Below are 18092 nucleotides of genomic sequence, written 5' to 3' on the forward strand. Positions count from 1 at the left end.
ACCAGACCCGGAAGCAGAGATAGTCCTCAAACAACGACTAAACCTGCCTCCTCAGTAATGACATGGTCTGGTCTTAGAGTAACTCCTCCTCCTACCCGTGATCACTGCGATTGGTTGTCCCAGTGCACCCCATCCCCACCCACGTGGAACCTGCCCCAGCCATTTTGTTGGCTGGGACCCACTCCCAGGCAGCCCTGATCCCTCCCCTTAAGAACAAAATAAAACTTAAAAGTAAAAGGAAAAACACAATAGAGCAATACAAACCAAAAACAGTAAAAATTACAAACATAACAAATTAAACAAATTCACAAACCCGACTAAACATCCATCCCACTCCCACACACGCACACACACACAAAAATAAAAATAAAGGGAAAAAAGAAAATTTTAAAACATTTTAAAAAGAATTCTGCACTGTTCTGAGTCCTCCTGGGCAGCAACAGCAGCAGCGGCAACTGTCCTTAAGAGGCCTGTCTGGCCCTGCCCTGGCCAGGTGGTGAGTGGCAGGAACGGGGCCCTTAGGCAGTCAAGCAGGGGAGTCCTCTCAATTGGATTTACAATTCTGGGAGAGGGGAGGCTGCCCACTGCGGAGCAGGCGGGCTGGCGAGGCCCCCTAGATTTAGAGGCCCTAGGTTTCAGCCTACTTAGCCTATACATAAATCCGGCCGTGTGCACATGGGAGAGGAACTGTGCGAATGGTCTGAGGGAGAGAAGCCCTTTCCCCAGTGACAGATCTGGGTGAGCCATCAGAGCGGCTCATGGAAGAGAAACTATCCCAAGTGTGCAAAGCGGTTCAGTTGCATCAGAGGATCCACAGTGAGCAGAAAGTGCACAAGTGCTCCCACTGTGGGAAAAGCTTTACTAGAGAGATATGTTACTGAGTCCCCAGAGGGACCCATACATGGGGGAAGCCATGCAAATGCCACAATTGGGGGAGAATCTCCAACCACCCGTGCAACTTAAGAAAATACCAGAAAATGAGGCCTTTGTGATTTGAGCAGAGAGAAAACGAAGAAAAGAATGCAAACTGCTTGGTCCACAGGGTGAGAGAAGCAGCTCCCAGTTGCTTATCATTTTAAGAAATTAAACTCGGAGTGCCTAATTCAGATGACTTGGAGGATAAAGCTCCCCACTTATTCTTAGTATGAATCAGCCCTTTACCCCAAAGTTCCAGTACAGGTTACAACCATTAAAGACAACAATTAAAAGCAATTTAAAACAACTTAGGTGGGTCCTAACCATATTCCCCAGCAGGTAAATGCGTAACTTTTCAGCCGGTCCTCGATGACTTTGGGCGGCAGAGACGGGGGAGACAACCAGATGCCTAGAAACTTGGGCTTGGGGAGAGCTGGGTTCAAGTCCCTTTTTAGCTTTAGGAATTCAGAATCCCCTGGACCCGTTGCTGTTCCTGATACCAGTCAGCCTCACAGAGCTGTTTTGGGGATAAAAAGCAGTGTGAGGGGGGAATAAATGATTTAACACTAGTCCCCATGTTGCTAGTCCCCATGTTGCTAGCACCTGCTCACAACATCTTGCCATAATTTCAGCTGCGTTTCCAACAGTCATAGCAGTTTGTTTCTCTGCTCCACCCCACATCACTATGGTTTGAAAACTTGCTGGTTGCAGCAATGCTTGATTTAGTGTGAATGTGCTTCTCAAACCACTTTCTTTGAACACAGGCATCTGTTTGGGAGGAAATAAGAATGCAGTTTCACAGATCAATGAAAAACAAGCTAAAAGTGACATAAAAGGAAAGGGGAATACGTAGGGAGGAGGAAAGGAACAAGCTCAGGTACTATAATGACGAGTTGGGTAGAAATAGTGCAGGGAGCTTGATGGAGTGTCTGTTACTAGGTGACAGTTGCGGAAGAGCCCAAGGCAGCTCTGAGCCGCAGCAATAGAATAACCCTTATTGGTTTCTCTTTCTCTCTCTGCTCTGCAACCTCATGCAATATTGGCATTTGCTCAGCTCTATGTATGCCTATTTCCAGCATGGCCTACTTTAAAAAGGGTTCAACCTAAGCCCTTATGTTTCACCCATTTAAAGTCACATTGTGTTGTGCTCCTTCAAATATAATTCTAGAACGTGCATATTTCTCCCAATGTTTTTCAGCATTCTGACTGCCAATGAAAGAGAAATGTGTTAGGGACACAGGCAACAAAATTTGGGGGGCACTGTAATATCCTAGGCAAAATAGCCACTCAAGTCAGCTCCTACCTGGGGTTCCCAGCGTGGCCCCATGGTGCCTGCCCAGGCCTTTGGCCCCTCCCATTTGTAATTTGTTGTTTTTCTAACGGAGGATGGTGTTGAAGGGGTTGCAAAGTGGTGTGCAGGCATCTAGGGACACCTTGACCTTTCCCCAGAATGTCTCTGGGTCCCACATGGGGCCTATAGGGAAAGAAGAGGGGGCAGACAAGTTGGAAGCCACCAGCATCCTGCTCGGGTCCACAGGCCTTTGCTTGCCTGGTGCTGCACACCTTTCCTGCTGCTCTCAGAGTGGTGTTGCCTGTCAGCAGTGGGGGTAGGCAGCGGGCCTGATCCCCAGCTGAGGGTGTCTGGGGCAAGGGTTACGTGCTACCACCAAGGAGCAGGGGAAGGTGCTGGAGGTGACTGAGGGCCAGTGATGAAACCAAGCCTAAGGTGGAGAGGATCATGGCTTATCTTCCCCAACCCCCTTTTTTATTATTCAAGTTGGCACCCATGCTTGTAAAGATCGGTTTGCTGGAGGCTGCAGGGGGGGCAAGGCTGCTTTTGCTCTCTGGTCCTCCTTGCAGGTTTCCTACAGGCGTCTGGGTGGCCCCTCTTGGGCTCTGGACCAAATGGGACACTTTTGTGTCCTTCCACGGGGTGAGTGGAGGCTCACAGGGAAACTTATGGTGACACACAAAAATCGGCAGCATCATATAAGGGAGGGAGCAAGGGGAGGTGGGGGGGAGGTGTCTTTATTCTGACATGTACCATCACCCAGTGGGAAAAGCAGGAAAAGGAGTGCAGCTGCACCGGTCAGTAGCCAGTGACCCTGATAGTGGAGCCAGAGAAAGTCCTACCAGATCTTTGAGAGAGGTCAATTCCATAGGCAAAAAGCAAAACAACTACTCGTTTTTGTTTGGTTTGCTATTTCTGCAGATTGTGATTATAATGAATCTTCTCAAATGTCCCCTGAAAAGCTGCCCAATGTGCTCTTAGTGGGTAAATGTTTTTTATATCAGTCACTCTGGTCTGGAGAGAAACTCCTGCTGGGCCTGAGAGGCAGGTTTAGTCTCCTCAGGAGATACTGAGGTGGGTTTCAATACCATCCAGATGAAAGAAAGGGAGGAGGGTCTCTCCAGAGAACGAGGCTCCTGAGAACGTGTAGAGTTCGGTTCTTGAGTCAGCATCAGAAAAAGACACATGTCCCCCTTCATAGTCCAGAGTCACCCGGATCCTCCTGGGGTCCTCACTCAGGGACAGAGGAAAGTAGCCAGGGGAGGTGCAGGCCCAGTACTCATCTTCCCACTTCTCCACAGCCCAGATCCCTCCCTCAGGACTTAAGTAGAAGCAGCCCTTTCTCCCCATAGACTTCCTTGCGACCCCTATAGCCAACCCTTCCCTACTTCCCACAATGACTTCCCAGAAATGTCTGCCTGTTGTGAACCCCTCACGTCCCAACACACAAGGCCGGTCACTGAATCTCTCAGGATTATCAGGCAGGGCTTGAGGTTTGTCTCCCAATCTCACGCTTTTCCCATCCTTGGACAGGATGAGTTTGGGATGGGCTGTGTCTGGATCCAGAGTGACATTTTCTGTTGGGAAGAAGATGAGGGAAAGAGAAGAGAGGCAGAATCAGCCAAGAGACAGAAATGGACATCCTGATAAAAAAAACAAAAACCCAAAAAACCATATTCCCTTTCAGGTCAATGGGATTTCTTTCCATCGTATGCAAGACTGAGATTCCTCCTTACAGACTCTCTTCAGAATAAATATCTTCGTTGTTGGTTTTCTAAATCAGTTTGCTCCACTTTTTTATATTTGATGTGTTTTGTGCCTGCTCTCTTGTCAATCCAAGCATTTTCTAAGAGGAAAAAACACCCAGTAAACCTTTTACTCATCTCTTTTGTGTTAGTGAAGGAGAAGCTGCCCTCCTCTGACAATCTCTGTGGGAATTGACCTTTGGGGACCTCTGCGTTGGGGTGGGGGATGTGGACCCCCCTGTAATAATAATAAAAATAATATAATTTATTACATTTGTATACTGCCCTTCATCCATACATTTTAGGGTTGTTCACAGCATAATACAATATGGTCCTCTCCTCAATTTCAAGGGGGTTACATTCTGGTCCCTCATGCCCACAAGTGAAAATTGTGCTAAGTGGGGAGCCTGTTTATTCCTGCTCTCCATCTCTCTCACCCACTTGGTCTCTCCTTGCCTTCTTCCCTACCATCTTGGAAGTTTAGGCCTTGCCGCCAAGGAAGAGGAAGCAGGTGGCACAGCAATTTTACAAAGGAGTGCTTATTCAATGCTTCTCTTTTGGATTTAATATATATCATAAGCAAGGGTCAGCAAACTTTTTCAGCAACATTCTACTCATGTAAAAACACAATGATTCCTGAACTGTCCGCAGGCTGGATTTAGAAGGCGATTGGGCCTGATCCGGTCCCCAGGCCTTAACTTTGCCTACCCATGATCATAAGACTAGTTCCCTGGGGGAAGGGGGGAATAACTCAAAAGGTAACCAGTTAGGGGCTGAGATAGTCATGATAGGCAAGTGTAGAGTTGCTGTATTTTGAAGAGCAAAAAAGAGGACACATTGGCCAACTTCTGCTTTTAACCATGGCTATGACAACTCTCATTTTAAATACCCCTACTCTATGTAAGTTACCGAAGCTGCTATATATTGCTAGTAGCAGTGCTCTTAACTTTCAACAACAAAAGAATACAATAATACATATTGTTCCCTCGCTTGCCACATTAAAGTATTTGGGCTCGTGTTCACATCTTTGTGAACATAAGTGTACATAGAACAAGTTATTAAACTGTTAAACATGTACATATGGACTCTCCTTAAGGGCAGAGGGATGTTAACTCTTCCCTTCCCGGACTCCTCCTTCAAGATCTTACAGATGAGCCAGCATCCTTTTAGTTCAGCCCCAACAGAAGAGGCTGATACAGTATGTGACTAGCTTAAGATGCTGTTCTGTTGTGATTCTCTGCTGCAAACTAGCTTAGCCGGGTGCCTTAGATCTGAGTCTATTGCACTAGAAAAAATTCATGGGTTACTGTACACAAAAAACAAAAACAAAACAAAAAACAACTTGAGACATTTTGCCAAATCCTCCCAGGGGAGAATTTTTTATCATTAAAATGGAGGACCTGTCTGAGAAAAAGAGGACATGTGGCAACCAGGCCTGAAAAAGGTCACATGGAAAAGCAACCCAACTCTCTCTAGGCAGGAATGAAACTCTTCCCTCCTCCAGCTGATCCTTCTGGGCAGTTTCTCTCCTCTCCTTCTAGTCCTCCCTCTTTGCCTTTGTGGCACAAACAGCAGTGGTGAGAGTCAGGCTGTAAAGAACAGACTCTTTACCCCCCATGAAACACTAGTCCCCCCCCCTTCTGTGATTTGGGGTCTCCATGTGAAATTTACCTCTCTGAAGATTTCTGAATGACTGAACACCTGAGGAAGCAAAAAGACAGGCTTAACAGGCCACAATGCAGTAGCTCAAAGAAAATCTTTTTACAAAACATCACCATAACATAGAATCTCTTGTTTCCTTATTTCAAGAAAAAGATTAAACCACAGAACAAATAATTGCAAAGATGACAGCTGTAGGCCTAAGGAATTAAAACAGCTAACATGTTCAGCTGTAATTCCTGCATTGCAGGGGATTGGACTAGATCATCCTTGGGACCCTTTCAAACTACTATTCCATGATTCCATGGGGAAATCAGAAATGCTAATCCATACTAGAAAATGGCAGAATACAATCATTCAAAATCCACGAATGAAATGCGGATCTGAACTGGAGGGCTGGAGGAAGGTTAACATCTGCCCCAAGTAAACTGGTGGGGGAAAGCTGTTGAAACTGGAATTTCCAAGCATGTTGACAAACCAGATTGCAGAGGAAGAATCGGCAGAGCTTTGCCATGTAATTCCAAGGGACTTGTGCAATGGGAAGTCCTCCCTCATGGAATGGGGCTGATCTCCTAAGAACTGTGGGAACTCTGAGGAGATGGGGATGGCTGAAGCACGAGAAATGGCTGGTGAGGTTGAAACTCTGAGGAAGAGGCAGCTCAGGTAGAGGAGGGACTGGGTGCTTGTGGGTATCAGTCGCTGTGATGTTTGGGCTGGAGAAAGATATTGAATCTCCTGAACAACTGACCAGGAGGGAGAGAACATGCCAGTCAGGCATGTATCTCTGCCAGACTCCTACTCATATGTAGGAGCTCTGGACAACTTCATGAGGGGGAAATCCAAGCAAATATTGAGAAGCTCCAAAAGAACCTCTCCAGATTGTGTGGAGGGAAAACTAAATGCAAGGGAGATTGCTTATACATGAGAACTTGACAAGATGGACATAGGACTGATCCTGCAGGATTCTCCTTAAGGGCTTTGGTAAGATATTGTAAGGCTTTGAGACTTAATCCTACAATCAAGCAGTATATAAATTTATTAAATAAAGCAAAATAGAACTCAGGAATAGAACTCAGACTGGTCTTCGCAGGGACAAGCTCTGCCCCCAGTCCAAGCCTTCAAACCCTCCCAGTTCATTCATGGGACATAGAAAGAACCCAAAAACTACTAGAGGACTGTTATCCAGAGTTACACCATTGATGGGGGTCCCAAAGTCTGCAGAACAGACGGTTCAACACCCATGAAATATCAGTCCCCATACCTCCTGTGAAATTGTTCCTCCCCTGGAAATTTACCTTTCTGAATCTGTTTTCTGAATAACAGAGCATCTGAGGAAGCAAAAAGATATAAAGTGTAATAAATCTCCATACAAATGTAACACTTCATAACGTGTTATCCTTAAATTCAAGTACAATTATTAAATATTAATTAAATCGTACAAAAAAAATTAAAAACAAGAAAATCATAGGAAGAATCTATGAAAATAACTGAAGCTTTAAATAGCAGAATGAAAACATTCAGCATGAATCCTGATGGTCTCTGAACTTTGTCCCTGAAATTGGGCTCTACATTAGAGGACTGGATTGGAGGCAGAGCAATAGGAATCCCGTAAAAGGATGCAGAGGGTAGATGGAGGCAGCCTTAACATCTTCCCCAAGTAAAGTGGTGGGGGGAATCATTAAAGCCAAAATTGTGAAACATAAGGAGAAGCGAAGTTTGATGAGGAAGGATTCGCAGAGCTCTCAGGCAAAAGGAAGTCCTTCCTCACAAACCTTCTACAAATCTTTAAGGTTGTTAACAAGCATAATTGTGCCCTTTGGGGCTCATGTCCTCTTGCTTCCACTCTCAATGTGGGAACTCTCAGGAGATCTTGAAGGCTGAAGCCCTAGATATGGCAGCTGCAGGGGGACGTTTGAGGAGGAGACGGCTCAGGCCTTGGCTCCACTGATGAGAAACAAGCCTGAGCAGGAGGCAGAGGGAGAACTGGGGGCTTCTTAATGCTCTTTGACTCCATTCAGAGATGGAGAACCTCCAAAACAGGCATAGGCAACCTCGGCCCTCCAGATGTTTGGGGACTACAACTCCCATGATCCCTAGCTAACAGGACCAGGGGTCAAGGATGGTGAGAATTGTAGTTCCAAAACATCTGGAGGGTCGAGGTTGCCTATGCCTGCTCAAAAAGGACAACCCTAGATTGTGTAGACGGGGAACCAAAAGGAAAAGGAGGTTCCCTATAATTGCAAACAGATGCACATTGGATGAAACAATCCTGACTTTGCTCTACACTCTGGTTCAGACTTTATTTACAAGATCCAGCGTTGCAATATACATGGGCCATTCTGGGGGACAGGAAATGAAGGCTGGAGCACCAAGAAGGAAGGTATCCTGGGGTTACTCAATTCCATGCAATAAGAGCCAGGCATGTTCAGTTCTGAAGAAGTAATAGAATTCCCAGGGTGAAATCCTGGCAGCCAGTTTTCATTACCTTCCCACTGTTTCATTGTATTCTCCACAAGGCGATTTAGATCACAGGATTCCAAGATCCTGTTCCTCAGCTCTGGAGGGAAAGACAGTGGCTTTTCTGAACTCTCTCTTTTCTCATACCTGGTGAAAATAAAAACAATGAATGGCCCCATTGTAGCAGCGTCTCCCTAATTATTGCAGGAGATTTCAATAAAATGAACAAAGTGGAAGTTTATTTCCCAACAGGTAATTTTCAGGATTCAGCTTCAACTCATAACTCACATCCAGTACATTACCCACCTTGACGCAGTGGTCTAGCATTTCAACTTCCTGCCCTGACTAAGATGGAAAAGCGGGATAAAGCTTGGTGTCAACCACAGATGGGTTAGACCTCAGTCCAAAACCCCTGAGGACAGCTGTCAGTGGCTTCATAAGGTTGCTAAACATCACAAGGGACAAGATGTAACCCCAAGCGACACCACCAGAGGACTCCCATGTCTTCCAATGATGCTGCCCCCTAACAACTTTCTGGGAAGCTCCCAGGATGGAAGAACCAAACCCCTGAGGTGGAATGCCTGCAACCCCTCCCAACCCTGAGCCTCTCCAGAGGATGTGAGTGATGTCCAAAGCTGCCCAGCGGTCAAGGAGAACAACCTCCACCCTCCCTTCACCCCCTCTCTCACCCAGGAAGGGCACAACTCCATGCCCCATGGGACTCTCCCTCCAGAGGCAACAACCTGACTTTCACCCACCACCTCAGACCACCTTCAGCCTCTCACGGTGGAAACGCTCCCAAGAAAAAGAACCCACCTATTGTAGACAAACAGACCTTCCCTCCCTAAGTGCCTCAAAGGGACTGAGTTACCAGAGTTGGGGGGCTTCTAGTTGGACATGGAATCTATAGAAGAAGAAGAAGAAGAAGAAGAAGAAGAAGAGGAGGAGGAGGAGGAGGAGGAGGAGGAGTTTGGATTTGATATCCGGCTTTATCACTACCCTAAGGAGTCTCAAAGCTGCTAACAATCTCATTTCCCTTCCTCCCCCACAACAAACACTCTGTGAGGTGAGTCTGAGAGACTTCAAAGAAGTGTGATTAGCCCAAGGTCACCCAGCAGCTGCATGTGGAGGAGCAGAGACGCGAACCCGGTTCCCCAGATTATGAGTCTGCTGCTCTCAACCACTACACCACACTGGCTCTCTATTGTTATGTCCTAAGCTCTTCACAAGCATCTTTGGCACTTTCTCTTCTAGATGCTTGAAATTACCACCAGTGGCAAAGGAAGGAGGACCGGCACCCGGGGCGGGGTGTTGGGGGCGGGGCAACGCACCTGCTGACGCACGTGCCGTACATACTGCGCAGGCACATGTGCTGCTACATATCACACATGTGCACACTGCTACGTATCTTGCAGGCACATGGGCTATACGTATGTATGGTGGCGGGATTCTCTGCTCGCAGCTCGAGCGACGCTGCACATGCATGTACATAGTGGTACCACTCGAGCGCTGTATGGACGGTGGCAGAGGGTGCAGCCGCGAGTGGAGGATCCTCCCCACATGGCAGCACAATGGTGGCAGCTCGTGCTGCTGCACCCAGGGGCAGCAGGGTGAGCCCCCCACAGGGTGCTTTCTTATCACCCCTCCTCAGAGATGGCATCTGGGGCAGACCGCCTCCTTCCTCCGCCACTGATTACCACAAAGCCCATGAATAGAAATTGCAAGAGAAACAGCCCCCATCTCTGTGTGAAGTGATGTGGGGAGGGAGGAGGCAGTGCGCTGGCCTTGATCCTTGGAGGGAGAATTGTGGTGCTACAAGTTCAAAATAGGGGGCCCTGCTTTTACCTGTGAGGTGCTGCAGGGAGTGAGTCCCACAGTCTCCCCCCTGCAGCCCCTGGAGGGCCATGTCTGAGGTTCTTGCATCCCAGCCTCATGGAGTGATACTAATGGAAATGAGCCAGATCCACTTACCTCTTTAAGGTGCTTCTCACATCCTAGAGGGGAAAAGAGAAGGCAATTCACTGTACACCACAGGCCACACTAGGAAGACCCCCTCAGAGTGGAGGAACAGACTGGCCCTCTGATATCTGTCTGCCTGGCACATGCCAAGGTTGTGGGAATGGATGGTGGAATCAGCCTGTTTGGGTTTCTCACAGCTTTTATTTTTCCAATCTGAAATTATTGATTTTTCTGATATCAAGTTCTCCACATTTCACATCAGTTTACAATTATTTTTTGAAATCCTTATTAAAATCCACCAGCATTTTAGGGAAAGATTCCACCCCATCTCGTCTTAGATTATAATTTATTAACTTTAATCCAGTTTACATTGTGCAATTCAGACATAAGTATGCCTACAGGAGAATCCTACCAGGGCACTGTCCCAAATTGACTCCCATAGAAAAAGATGCCTGCTCCTGGGCAAAATGCGATGGCAAACCTAGACAGCATCTTAAAAAGCAGAGACATCACCTTGTCAACAAAGGTCCGTAGAGTAAAAGCTATGGTTTTCCCAGTAGTGATGTATGGAAGTGAGAGCTGGACCATAAAGAAGGCTGATCGCCGAAGAATTGATGCTTTTGAATTATTGAGAGTCCCATGGACTGCAAGAAGATCAAACACATCCATTCTTAAGGAAATTAGCCCTGAGTGCTCACTGGAAGGACAGATCGTGATGCTGAGGCTCCAATACTTTGGCCACCTCATGAGAAGAGAAGACTCCCTGGAAAAGACCATGATGTTAGGAAAGATGGAGGGCACAAGGAGAAGGGGACGACAGAGGACGAGATGGTTGGACAGTGTTCTTGAAGCTATGAACACGAGTTTGACCAAGCTGCAGGAGGCAGTGGAAGACAGGAGTTCCTGGCGTGCTTTGGTCCATGGGGTCACGAAGAGTCGGACACCACTAAACGACTAAACAACAACAACAGAAGTCCCCAATTTCAAATTCCGTTTTCTATCTGGAAATTTAAAAAAGCACCTGCAGCATAAAATGCCTCCAAAGGGGTAATAAAACAATTCTGTGTTTCTTTGGGCTCATCCACACTTCTCCCTTTCCTGTGCCCAGAAAATCAAGTCCAAGTGGGTTTGCCTTTGCCTTGTCACTTTCCCTCAAGAAAAACCTGCTCCTTAGTGCAACATCAAAGCAAACGTCAGTCTGGAGAAAACCTGGCTGATGCTTGCTCTAATTCAGCAGTAAACAGTGGGATTTCCTGGAGGAAAGGGGTGGGACAAGCAGCAGTCTGGATGAGGCCCTCTGTCTTGCTCTTTGGTCACTGTGACTGAGCACCATTTTGGGCTGATTGGATCCATGGGGAAGGGGATCAACCCAGAAGTCATGGAGGGAATGGGAAGAGAAGCTTGGTCAAGGAGGCCAGAATGCATCCCCAGTGAAGCCCAGCACAGGGCAGGAAGGCAGCATTGCCAAGCTGGAAGGCATTCAGAGACAAATCATCAGCAAGGAGCAGAAGATCAGCTCCCATTCCATCAAGAACACAGAAGAATCTCTACTCTGCATTCAGGTGAGTTAAGCATCCCAGGTCTCTCGGGTCTTCCTGTCCATTACAAACCTGACTAGAGGCTCCATCAACTCAGCCCCTGCACTCCTTGCATACATGAAAGGGGCAGCCTTTTCCTGGAGCACAGCCTTGGGCTGTTCCTGCCACCATCTTACCTGCAGGAGTTCACTCGCTGGCTGCTGACACTTTTCCTCCATCTCCTGGATGATCCTCTCAAGAGAGGAGAGTTTCCTGGAGAGTCTGGCCAGCTGCTCATCCCTTCTCCCTGCAATCTCCTTCTCCATCTCTTCCACGTGAATCAGCAGACGTTTCTCTTGTTCTTCCAGGAACTGGTGCAGTTCTCTGAACTTCTCCATAGTCTTCATCCTCTCCGTTTCTGTTAATTTCTGCAAGAAAAGAGGAGGTCTGAGTGTGGAAGGTGCTCAGCCTTCAAAACACCAGGAAGAGAATTGTGAGAATTCCACAGGGAGGACACTTCTGATTTTTCAGAGACAGGAAACATCCAGTGGCTAAAGATGTAAACCTTTATTTTGAGGGGAGGCCCTCTCCATTGCTGTTTCTGTTGACTTCTATTTTGCAGAGGGATACAGCCTAAAGGAAGGGGTTTTTTTCTGGACACGGATGTTCCCTGCATGTTTTTGGGCATGACAGAACCAGAGTTCATAATTGTTCAGAGAACACCCAAGGACATAAAAATAATTTTTTGATAATATTTATTGTAAATCAGGATTGGAAGTGAATTGCTTCCACCCTCTCAGCTCACAAGTCCTCAGGCTTCTCCTTGATTGCTTTTCACATAATAAACAACAATGGGAAATAAACTCAATGTAGCTGCATTCAAAGGTGAACTTAGCGAGTTTCAACTGCTGGAGGGAAAAGGAGGCTGAAACAGAGCAATCCTTTGAAATTCATATCTCTGAATTTTTCAAGGTTGACTCAGCTAGGTAATGTTCCCAAAAAGTGTATTTATGACGGTAAAGTACATATCAAAATATTTATACAAGGATGTAGCTACCCTAACATCTGATTCATTTTCAGATTAATAAATTAATAAACAACCTGATATGGAAAAATGAGAAATGGGGAGAAGCTGAAATGGGCAGATTTCCCCATCCCTCCTCAGTCCTGACTCCATTCTTCAGCTGCTTGTTCCCTGTCTATTAATAAGAGTGGCACTTACAAGGAGGTCTTTGCTTTCCTTGACCAGTTGTGCTTTATAGGTCAGAATTTCCTCTCTCTCTTTCCTCAGTATCTTCAGGCAGCGACAGATCTCTCCCTAAAGAGACACAGAAAAGCTTAGGTTTGATTGAGACACACAGAGAGGAGATGAATATTATACTGGCTTTTTGTGCCCAGTGGCCTTGCAAAGTAGCTTACTGGAGGAAATAAAGGTCTAGAGGTTTTCAACCGTACGGGGTCTACAGCTTCCTTGACAAACTACATTATTTCTGCAGCACCCCAGTGGGGCTCAGGGGCCCAGTTAGGTCACCCCTTGCTTGCAGAGCTTGCAGCCTCTCACCCTTTCTTGAACACCCTCCCTTGTGGAGTGCTCTCTCAGCCTCCTCTCCTCTCCTCTCTCCTTGGGAGTCCCAGCCTGACTTCTCATCTTGAGGTCCCAGGGAGAAGTAGGAAGAGGAGAAGGAATGCCTAAGGCAGGATCAAACCTGGGATGTATCAGTCTAGCATCAAAGAGATAGAGAGGTCAGCCCAAGAGGCTAGAGAGACAGGGATAGAGCAGCACTTCTCAAAACTTCACCCATTCCAAACCCCTCTTCTGCAAGCCTAGGGCTTTTCCACCCTTCCCCTTGGCCCCACTGCTCTGCCACTTAATTGGGTCAGATGGCAATTCAGGTTTTCTGCTATTTCTCAGTTATTTTCTCTGCAGTAGCCAGAGCCCACATGTGCTTGGACCACCAGGGGAGATTTAAATGCTGCAGCTTCTTCCATTTCTGGGCAAAGAAGTTCTTGCTGGGCCAGAATCCACCTAAGTCGCTCCTTCGGTCAGAAGATTGCAGTCTGGTCATCCCACCAGTTCAAAGGGGCAGCTTCATTTCATCATTATTACTAATATGTGGCATTATTAGCCTTGTATGGAACAGGAGCATTTTTGCACCACTGTAGTAGAACAAGTGATTTTTTAAAACGGGATTAAAAGGCATTTTTAAAAGTTAATTCTGAAGCAGAATGATTCATTTGGGATGGGAGGAGATCCTCAGCCCCCCCCCAGCTGAAACCTCATTGCACATGCCCCACAGCACCCCCAATATAAGCGTGCTCCTCACCAGTAGGTGCTTCCACACACACCCTCCTAAATCTGCGTCCAACAGATACTTGGGGGGGGGGCATCCTGCACCATCTGGTCAATTCCTGGCCACCAGCCCCCCTCCCCCCAGCTGATCCCTTGCTGCTCTCTGCTTTGCAGGGCATTGAGGAGGCATCCTGGTAGCCAAAAGAGACATGTACTTAGTTGTGTATGTGCAATTTACACTTGTAGTGTTCTTAATATGTACAAAGCAATCTTGCTGGGGGATGTGGATGAGGTTAACCCTTTCTCTCTCTACAACGGTCCCAGTTCAAATCTTTGAAGTAGCTGTGAGTATTTCAAGGGAACATCACTTTGTCACCCTAGCAGAGAGAAAGACTTCAACTCCCTCCTCCCAGCCATCTCAGGAGCCCTCAGGCTTCTCCTTGGCTGCTTCTAATGTAATAAACAATGACCAATTAATCCATGACAACTTTGGATCTGAGAATTAAAAAGAAAACCTCTCAAGAAGAATCCACAATCAAAATGAATATTTTACCTAAGATGTTGTTCCTTTTTCAACTGTTACCAATAATTGAAAGAATATCATGCTTTGGAGACTGGAGGAAGGATTTGTTAAGATTCATTTGGCAGGGCAAGAAACCCCGTACAAAATACAAATTATGAATGGATAAGAAAGAAATAGGGATCTTGCCCTGCCAAATCTAAGATTATATTATGAGGCGGAATGCCTAATTTGGATAAAAGATTGGATAACATTGGAGAGAACAGACATCTTAGATTTAGAGAGCCACTGTAACAGATTTGGATGCCTATCTCAGTTATAATAAAGCTAAAGTGGGACGCGGGTGGCGCTGTGGGTAAAACCTCTGCGCCTAGGACTTGCTGATCGCATTGTTGGTGGTTCGAATCCCCGCGGCAGGGTGAGCTCCCGCCGTTCAGTCACAGCTCCTGCCCACCTAGCAGTTCGAAAGCACGTCAAAGTGCAAGTAGATAAATAGGTACCGCTTTATAGCGGGAAGGTAAATGGCGTTTCCGTGTGCTGCTCTGGTGCCGGTTCGCCAGAGCAGCTTCGTCACGCTGGCCACGTGACCCGGAAGTGTCTGCGGACAGCGCTGCCTCCCGGCCTCTAGAGTGAGATGAGCGCACAACCCTAGAGTCTGTCAAGACTGGCCCGTACGGGCAGGGGTACCTTTACTTTTACCTTTACACAGTGGGTTCACTAGTCACATCCTTAGAAATGCTTTATTTAAAGTTTGGACCAGATACCAGTCATTATTGGAGCCACAAACTCCTTGGTGGATATCCCCGTTGGAAGCACATGCTGTTAAAAAAATGAACATGGAAAGACACTGGCCCTCGTATAGACAGCCGGTAACAGAAGATCAAGGCCAATTAAAATGAAAACCATTTGGGAAGCTAAGGCAACATGCATCTAACTGGCTCCAATATCATCAGCTGAATAGTGTCTTCAAATCAGATATCAAAAGAGGTTTTGGTAAAGAGGACTCAAAATAACAAGAAACTTCTATTAAAAAATGTATGATTTCCTATTGGAGTGGGACCTGAAGGATGAACTTGTAAAGGAAGTGCAGATAAAATCGGCCCAAGACATCGGCAGGACTATCTGTTTAGAACAGTGGGAGAAACTATGGCAAGTAGACATTAACTTTACAGCTTGCTACTCTATTAAAGAAAATTTTATAAAAATGTTCTTTAGGTGGTACATGACACATAGATGTCAACTTTTCCCCTTTTTTAAGGGAAATTCCCTTATTCCAAATAGGATTCCTCGCAAGAAAAGGGAAAAGTTGATAGCTATGAAATGACATGACACCAGCCAAACTCACAAAAATTTATAAACTAAAGTCTAACCTATGTTGGAAATGCAGAAAAGTTGAAGAAACACCGATCCATGTTTGGTGGAGATGTGAAAAGATTAAAACCTTCTGGGGCATAATACATGATGAGTTAAAAAAAAATGCTCAGGACCTCCATAGGAAAAAAACCCGGAGGCATATCTATTGGGCATAATAGGGAGTGAGATCCCACAGAATAAAAAAAGAATTTTTTTATATGCCACAGCAGCAGCTAGAATAGTACTAGGCAGCAAATGGAAAAGTGAGGCAATAACCTCTAAAGAAAAATGGATTTATAAGTTAAGTGAATACACAGAGTTAGCAAAACTAACAGCAGCCATAGGATCCCAAACAAATCAAAATTTAAAATTAGAATGGAATTGCTTTGAAGTATACCTGGAAAAATACTGTTCTAAAAAGAATATGTTAATATGCATAGATTTAATATGTAGTGAGAATATGAATATATGCCTAGCAAGTATAGATTAAGTAAGTAAGTACCGTATTTGTTGCCCTATAGGACGCACTTTTTCCCCTCCAAAAATGAAGGGGAAATGAGTGTGCGTCCTACCCCTCTCGCTCTCCAGGCTTCGCGCAGCTCTCCGCAAGCAGCGGGAGCCCAGCGATGGGCTCCTGCCGCTTGCGGAGAGTTGCCTGCATGCTGAAACCTGCGCGCGCTGAGCTCAGCGCGTCCAGGCTTCACGGACCTCTCCGCAAGCAGCGGGAGCCGGCGCTGGGCTCCCACGGCTTGCAGAGAGCTGCCTGTTTGGGGGCTGGGGTCGGGGGAAGCTCGGGCTTCCCTCACCCCAGCCCCGCGCCTGGGGGAAAAATAATTTCCCCCCCATTTATTTCCCCCCCTAAAAACTAGGCGCGCCTTATGGGACGGTGCGTCCTATAGGGCAAAAAATACGGCAAGTAAGTAGATAAAGTAAAGACGAAAATGTAAGAGATGAAGAGATGAAATGTAAGAGATGAAGATTCTTAAAAATGCAATGAAATAATCAAATAAAAATTTAAGGAAATCGAGCCGTGGTGGAGGGAGGTCACGGGGTGGGTAAGGTGTCGTATCCGAGTTTGTAGGGATTATATGTATTATATGTATATTTGTGTTATTTGTTTCTATGTGTATTTGTGCTATTTGTATGTATTTTTTCAATAAGAATAAAGGGGGGGGGAGAGGAAAAAAGAAAACCTCCCAAGAAGAATCCACAGCTATTTCTCCCCCTCAGGATCCAGGGATCTCCTACCTTGTATTCCTCAAAAGCCTCCTTCAAAGGAATCACTTCGTGGTGTTTGTGCTCCTTTGATCTGTCACACACCACACAGATGGGGGCTTCATCCTCCTTGCAAAAGAGCTTCAGGGGCTCCTGGTGCTCCTCGCAGACTCCTCCTTTTCTTTCTTCTTTCCCTCCTTGAAGGCTGAGATTCTTGGCTATTTCTACCATATTAGCCAGTTGCCGGTTAGGGATGAGGCTCCTTCTCTGAACTCTTTCTCTGCATTGAGGGCAGGAAGCCTTTGCCTCCAATTTCCCCCAGCAGTGGATCAGGCAGGATCTGCAGAAGTTGTGCCCACACTCTGGGATGATCACTGGATCCTTAAAATATTCCAGGCAGATGGAGCAAGTGGCTTCATCACAAAGATTCTGGACAGGACACCCTGCAGCAGCCATGTCTCCCTCGCACCGAAGATTCGAGTTAAGTTTCACTTTCTCAGTTTTCAGCCACCGGGAGTTTCCTTACTGGAAATGATTCAGAAACTCAGTGACCACGTGATTTTTTTTTTGTTTTGTTTTTTAAATGTCCCCAGGTCTTTGCAGTTGTTTTCTCAAGTAGCCGCGATGCTTCTTGATTGTTTCCCATGCTTTTGATTACACAAACACACACGTAACTAGTAAGTTGTGGTATTCATACTATATCATTTTCATTCATACGCTTCCTTGTCATTTTTTAATTGGAAAAAATCTGCTGCTGCCCTAAATGGACGGGAGTTCTGATTTAGCAAGTGGGACTTGATTCTGTGATGAAAACTCTGGTTGCTAATTATTATTATTATTATTATTATCATTATTATACAATTTCAACATAACAAATTATCCGTCCAAATAATCAATTACAGTGGTACCTCGGGTTAAGAACTTAATTCGTTCTGGAGGGCTGTTCTTAACCTGAAACTGTTCTTAACCTGAGGTACCACTTTAGCTAATGGGGCCTCCTGCTGTCGCCACGCGATTTCTGTTCTCACCCTGAAGCAAAGTTCTTAACCCGAGGTACTATTTCTGGGTTAGCGGAGTCTGTAACCTAAAGTGTCTGTAACCTGAAGTGTAGGTAACCCGAAGTACCACTGTATGCTTCAGGTTACAGACTCCGCTAAGATGAGTGAGTGAG

General features: G+C 46.1%; 1 protein-coding gene across 1 annotated transcript; it reads right to left on the reverse strand.

Moving 5' to 3' along the window:
• Positions 1 to 3192: 3192 nt before the first annotated feature.
• LOC114592394 (zinc finger protein RFP-like) lies at positions 3193 to 17377 on the reverse strand. The gene is made up of 7 exons (XM_077923568.1): positions 16955 to 17377; positions 12766 to 12861; positions 11741 to 11971; positions 10039 to 10061; positions 8096 to 8214; positions 6906 to 6938; positions 3193 to 3783 (listed from the first exon to the last, which is right to left on the reverse strand). Exons 1-7 carry the CDS (start codon positions 17375 to 17377, stop codon positions 3266 to 3268), a joined length of 1443 nt encoding a protein of 480 aa, XP_077779694.1. The 3' UTR covers positions 3193 to 3265.
• Between the last annotated feature and the right edge of the window lie 715 nt (positions 17378 to 18092).

The sequence above is a fragment of the Podarcis muralis genome, chromosome 2 (assembly GCF_964188315.1).
Source record: "Podarcis muralis chromosome 2, rPodMur119.hap1.1, whole genome shotgun sequence".
Taxonomy (NCBI): Eukaryota; Metazoa; Chordata; class Lepidosauria; order Squamata; family Lacertidae; genus Podarcis; species Podarcis muralis.

Coding starts and splice junctions, on each gene's coding strand:
- LOC114592394 (XM_077923568.1), bottom strand. CDS start 17,377: ATGGCTGCTGCAGGGTGTCCTGTCCAGAATCTTTGTGATGAAGCCACT. Junction 11,972..12,765: donor AGGAAAGCAAAGACCTCCTT/GTAAGTGCCACT, acceptor CTTTTCTTGCAG/AAATTAACAGAAACGGAGAG. Junction 8,215..10,038: donor GTGAGAAGCACCTTAAAGAG/GTAAGTGGATCT, acceptor TATTTTCACCAG/GTATGAGAAAAGAGAGAGTT.